Genomic DNA, 6,507 nt, shown 5'->3' with positions numbered 1-6,507 from the left:
ATGGAACCGGTGAAGGGAGAGCTGCAGGGGCTCGACATAGGCAGCACCAACTTGCTGGGCTTGCCAGAGCCTTGCTCCTGGGACAGCGACGATGAGCTGCTCAGTGTCGGGGGCATCAAACCCAAGTCATCACCTATTCCAAGGCGCCGAAGCTCATTGTCTTGTTCCGATGATGACTCCCAACCACCACCATCCAGCTCACGGAGAGTGTCTTTTGCGGATGCTTTTGGCATGAGCTTGGTCTCTGTGAAGCAGTTTGATACCTGGTCCATGCGTGATCCCACAGACGCATTGGAGGTTGATCTAAACAATGCAAAGGAATACTTTGTGAAACTACTCTTTGCTCTTCCAGTGACATTGGAGGAGCTGCTCTATAGGGTCCAAGAACAGAAGGTGGATCTGGAGAGTCTGGAGCTTCTCCCTTGTACAACTACGCTTAAAGGAACTGTTCGTGTTTTGAACTTGTGTTTTGATAAGCTGGTCTACATCCGCACTTCTTTGGACTGCTGGAGCAGCCATTTTGACCTGCTGACAGAGTATGTGCCTGAGCTAAGCCAAGGGATTACGGACTGTTTCTCTTTCAAGCTAACGCTAGTGCCACCTTTTGGGGAGCAAGGAGCCAGAGTGGACTTTTGCATTCGATATGAAACACCTTTTGGAACTTTCTGGGCAAACAACAGTGGACAGAATTTTGTTTTGTTTTGTCATGAAAAGGCAAAAGAACAAGATGAAAATGAGAAACTTCTACCAAAAAGTTGTCTGAAACCAAGCAGGTGAAGAGGTCAAAATCCAGTTATTAATCAAAAATTAACATTTTATTGTTATTGTTGAAGCATTATTGTTTTTTTATTCAAAAGCGATGTATAATGTAGACTGTAAATAGGATTGTATTTGGATTTATTGTGAAATAAGTAAGCCATTAGTAAGTATTTTGTAATTTGGTTAAGTTCTTATTTTAAAAAATATAGTATTATGCAATAGCATTATGAAATATAATATAATATAATATAATATAATATAATATAATATAATATAATATAATATAATATAATATAATATAATATAAATGTCCTACTATCTGCTATGTGATATTAATTATTCACTGCTTATTCAATCGAATGCTCTTTTTCCAGACATTGCTCTATGACCAGCACTACCTCGAATGCAGAGGAAATACCAGGTAATATTTTCCTACAGAAAATATGGCTGCAGAAATTTAACCCTGTCTTATATAGAAATCTAATGATGTAATATTTCCTATTAGAAATAATCCTTAATTGCAGAATAGTTGCTGTTACTGAACCTGTGGATGTTAAAGAGGAAAAAACACAGAAAGAGGACAGGACACTGAAGGTATGTTTAAATAAATTTTCCCTTGTATATGTTTATGTGCTTGACCTTGGCATGCCCTTGTGATCCCCCATATTAACAATGAGCATTTCTCATAAACTTTCAAAACACCTTAAAAAAGAAGCAATCACTGAACAACATTTTATTCCACTGCATAGGATAAGCACCAAAAATAAACAGTGAATGTGGCGGCTTTTACAAATGCTAGTCCGGGAGAAACAGGAGTGTTGTCATGCTGTCACATGGGCTGATCTTTTTCTGAGAGAATATCATGTGACTGCTGAGGTTAAGCCTGTGCAAGTATTAACTGTACCATTCGCCCATACAAGACACATGAGAAGCACATATACAACTAAAGACATACTCCTCTGGACTGGTGTCTTTGAGTACATCTGTTTAAAAACTAGTTAATAGGGGGATTCAACTAAACTGTCTAAAGGTCCAATTACATCAAATTGCTTGCCTACAAAAGCCTAGATAACAACTGGATGGTGCCAAAGGATACATTTTAATTACTGAACATTAATCATTTGCTTATGGCTGATCTAAATTGTTATGGTTTGTTTCGATCTTGTGCATCAGGGCACCAGGTCAGATTAATGCAATAGACTCTGTTAATCAGAAGATTTAGGGTAAATAATATGTTACATTTATTTTTTTTAAAAAAAGAACTCTTCACATGATGACATAACGTCTCTAATCCACAGAGTTGTCTCTTACAAAGGTTTACTGTGGGTGAATAAATACATAAATGCATGGGACAATTGGAGAACATAGAGCCTGCTTCCGAAGCCGACTCGAGAAAGCTAAATTCGTTAAACTTTGTTTGTTTGTTTGTTTGTTTGTGTTTCTTTTTGCTTTTTTAATGTTTATTGGTTCTGCTTCCTATACTTCCTATATTAGGAGGAGGAAAACAGCAGAAACTGCAGCAAGAGAAGCAGAAGAAAAGCTGCCCGGATGGCAAAAATACAGAAGTACTTTTCACAAAGTGATGAAAATTGCTTCCAACAGACAGAGAAAGACATTGATGGAATGGATGCCCCTGTTCCAGCAATAGATGAGGCAGCTTTAAACCTGTCAACACCACAAACAAATGTCACCTCTTTGCTGACTGAGCCTAGAAACACTGAAGGACAGAAATCCCTAGCAGGTTCCATGGATGTAGAAAGAAACCAGGTATCTGCTACACAATCTCAACAACAGGAAATAGACAATTTTCAAGTAATTGACCCTGATTTAATCAATTCCAAATCCCAGACTAGGCAACCTGCCTTGGACAGTGTAAACAGTCATAAATCCGCGGTAGTCTCACAGCTGTTGGAGAACAGCCAAGATAAAGAGACAGTTACAATCCAGAATGTTTCACCTAAGTGCCAAATGGCAGACAAATCTATTGGTAAAACTGTCGAAAAGGCATGGGAATGCTTTGAAAAATGTGCTATGACAAAAATGGGGAGTACTACAAACACAAACAGAGTACACAAAACAAATCAGATGGACAACATGCTTTTAGAGGATAAACAAGGCTCTCAGTCATTTGGTCATCACTACACATTTGGAACAATAGTGGCTCCACTTTACCATCAGGTTTTTGAGAGAATGGAAAATGACAGAAGAAAGGTTAAGGTTGACGAGACAGCTGGGAAACTAGACCATAGGAGACTGAGAGTAGTCACGTACCCAAGTGTAGAGACAAGGTCAAATCCAGAAATATCAGCAAAACCCATGAGCGAAGATAATCATCATGGGGCCTGCAAAGAAACATTTGGAGAATATTTACATAACACAAAGAGCGCTACTGAAAATGCTTTATCTGTTCCGAATGTGCAAACAGAACTTGCTTCAGAGATTGCTTTTCAAGACGCTGTTTTTCCAGATATGAATGACAATAGATCGGATGCTAGTTTACAAGCAGTTTTGCTTTTAGAGAAACAACATTCATCAGACAGACAGAATTCAGTTTTCTGGGAAGAATCCACTACTGATCAGACAGAACAAATACTGGAAATGATTCTTTTACAAAGTGGACATTCAGACAATACAGAATTTTCAAAAGACAACGAGCTTTCTGATGGTGGATATGCACTACACACTATACAGCAAGAGCGGACTTTTACAGATACTGCAGTTTTACCTACACAGTCTGAAGTAGACATAACAGCTGCCAAGCCCTCACCAGCTACAACTTCTAAAAATGCACAATCTGCGGACAGTTCAGTCACCCAGATATCTTTGGAAACTCAAATTAGCCATGAGATTGATGAAATGAAGGATCAGGAAGCCCAAACATCAGAGCGAACCTTGAATACTCACATCAGTGGCCTAGATGAAAGCTATACTCCCATGCCTGACTCTACTTTGTTCAATTCTGACATTTCATCAAATGTCACACCTAAAAGTATCCAAAGTGCAGTTTTATCAACTTCGCAGGATCTGACCCAAGCGACCATCCAAACCCAGATTCCAGCCACTACATTTTTTACTAAAAGCCTAGAGGTGGCTGCTACGGTTCCTCATCTCCAAACTATACACGACAAAAATCTGATCATAGAAACAACCCAAATGTGTCAAAACGGTGAAAGTTCTCATCATGTTGGATCCAATATGGAATCATATCCAAGTGATAGAAATGATTGTGCTGATAGATGTGAAAACATGACAAATGACATTGAAACAGAAATATTACAAATGGATCTAGAAGAGACAGCTGTAGATGTCAGCCAAATCAATAAAAATAAAGAACACCAAATTTCAATTTTAAATTTTACTGATGTGGGTATTGAATTTGATGAACTTTTGGGTAAAGACATGGCAATTTCTTACATTAGTAGCAGTCCTGACAATCCTGAGAATGCTTCACAAGAAGAAGTTGAAAAAGAAAATACCTGGGTGAAGAATCCTGGTAAAAATGAAGAACAAGAATTAACATACATGACAGAAAAACAATCAGAGGAAATAAAGGAAATAAGGGAAGTAGAAAAGAAATTAGAAGAAGAAGAAGAAGAAGAAGAAGAAGAAGAAGAAGAAGAAGAAGAAGAAGAAGAAGAAGAAGAAGAACAACAACAACAACAACAACAACAACAACAACAACAACAACAAGACAAACAAGAACATCAAGTAGTAAAGGAAGAACAGGAAAATGATACAAAGGAACAATTGAGCAATGACAAATTTAAAGGTGGATCAAACTACACAAAGAATGATGAAGAAGAGGTAAAGAAGTATGACAAAGAAAAAGATGCAGAGCCAAGAAGAAATGAAGTGGAATGGGAGGATAAAAAACATGCTGAGGCACAGATTGAGGTGCAGAAGACAGTCAACAGAGTCATGTCTGTGGCTATACTACAAAGCATCACTGCTACAGACTCTTTAATTAAGGAGATTCACCTTGATGTGGGAAACGAGCAGCAAAACACAGGTTTGGAACAGACATCTGAGGAACCAGTAAGTGAAAGGCACACAGTTGGGGGAGAAGAAGAAATTTTCTGTGAAACTAATTCAACAAGGCAAGCTCTGAAAGTAAACCTGGATGTAGCATTCAGTGACAGAGCTGAAGAGATAGAAAATGATTCAAAATTTGTTGACAGAGAGGAAGACGCGTGCCGCCAAATAGACAAAGATCATGTGGCAGAAGATGCTGTTGTTGAGGTTGACACATTGCTGGAAAAGCAGGACAGGGACTGCTTAAATGAGAGTGAGAACATAGACGACAGCACCTCCACAGAATCTCTAACAGATGATGAAATGGAGCTCTATCTCCTCAGACTGAAAAACACACAGCAGACAGGACTCAAAGATGCCATACCCATGGGTAAGAGGCACTCCATAAGCAGAACATGGACAATACCATCACCCATGCCTCCAATTGCAGAATACATGGATGAGGACCAGCCAAATGCTTTGCTGGATGACCTGACACCTGAGCATAAAACAGAACAAGAGCGAGACGCTCTACTTCAATTGGACAAAGAGAAGAAAGTCATTGAATCAAATTTGTTATGGTGGAGAGAGTTCTTCTCCTTTCACAATATGACAAAAATGATTGTGTACACCCTTTTGTTTGTTGTTTTTTTAATAACCGCTTATGTTTGTGACTTCATTGCATGTTTGGGGCTATACCTGATTGCCCTGTATTGGCTTTACTTTCAAGTACAGAGAGAACCGTTAAAAGGCACTTGATCCAACAACACAAAAAAGACTATTATTGATTTGTAAATGATATTTTTCCAAATGTGGGCCATTATTTGTTTTTTAGCTCTATTGTGTGTTAGCTATGTTGAATCAAAGGTCTCTTTAGATACGACATGGGAAATTACAGCACATTTGTATATGTAGCCTGTTTGTTAACTGTGAATAATGTTTTTTAATGTGTTATGTTTCCTGCCATGTCTTGCCTACATGACTGCCTGCGGTGAGCAAATGAACAACTATTCCAATTTGTCTTGTCTAAGACAAAAATAATCCAGCCTCCTCCGATAGCAGAAAAACTAACCGACCTTTACAATACAGTGGCATTAAGCCTTCTTCCATAAATAAATGCTTTGCCAGTAAGTGACAGTTAGATGACACTTTTTTTTGTTAAACAACAGATTTTTATTTACTTAATTAACCTCAGATTATGTTAAGTGTCCACAATACAAGTTGCTGTGAATGACCTGTCAGTTTAGAAAAAAATATGTATTACAAGTGCATTAATATAAACATATAAAGTGCCTAAATTCAGCAGTCCTGTTAGACCTGCTAGTATAAGAAATTAATAAGCACTTCGTGACAGTCCAATCAGATTCTCAAATTCAGCAGTGCTTTGATATAATGAAACAAACCATGATGTCATCTACAGTATATTAACATCCATTAACAATGATCCAAACAACTGTTATACTTAAGTCTTCCCAGTTAGAATATGGACTGCATGGCGTGCATCGTTGTTAACATGTGCTTTGTGCATGTTGGCTAGATGTACATATATGTGTGTGTTTGTTTTCTCTGCTGACATTTATGTTCTATGATTCTTAGAGCTGTTATCTGATCGGTATAGCAGTATAGCAATTCCATATGAATGTGCATCATACGTCTATAACTGATTAATAAATTCAAGCAACTAAGACAAGGTTTAAAGGTTTGTTTATCTGATATGAGGCAGGGATATATTCAATT

At 37.9% G+C, this 6,507-nt stretch overlaps 1 protein-coding gene across 1 annotated transcript; it reads left to right on the top strand.

The window, feature by feature from the left end:
* On the top strand, positions 1 to 6,446 carry ppp1r3ab (protein phosphatase 1, regulatory subunit 3Ab). Its single transcript, XM_060885807.1, has 4 exons — positions 1 to 773; positions 1,134 to 1,180; positions 1,265 to 1,353; positions 2,254 to 6,446. The coding sequence occupies exons 1-4, from the start codon at positions 1 to 3 to the stop codon at positions 5,527 to 5,529; spliced, it is 4,185 nt and encodes a 1,394-aa protein (XP_060741790.1). The 3' UTR covers positions 5,530 to 6,446.
* Positions 6,447 to 6,507: the final 61 nt, after the last annotated feature.

Source organism: Tachysurus vachellii, chromosome 13 (assembly GCF_030014155.1).
Source record: "Tachysurus vachellii isolate PV-2020 chromosome 13, HZAU_Pvac_v1, whole genome shotgun sequence".
Lineage (NCBI taxonomy): Eukaryota > Metazoa > Chordata > Actinopteri > Siluriformes > Bagridae > Tachysurus > Tachysurus vachellii.
The sequence above is the reverse complement of the archived record's forward strand: the minus strand, read 5'-3'. Positions and strand labels throughout refer to the sequence as shown.

Bases quoted from the DNA above. Each gene is read 5' to 3' on its own strand.
- ppp1r3ab (XM_060885807.1), top strand. From the start codon at position 1: ATGGAACCGGTGAAGGGAGAGCTGCAGGGGCTCGACATAGGCAGCACC. The intron at 774-1,133 runs GTGAAGAGGTCA...CTCTTTTTCCAG, and splicing joins AGTTGTCTGAAACCAAGCAG to ACATTGCTCTATGACCAGCA. The intron at 1,181-1,264 runs GTAATATTTTCC...ATTTCCTATTAG, and splicing joins GAATGCAGAGGAAATACCAG to AAATAATCCTTAATTGCAGA.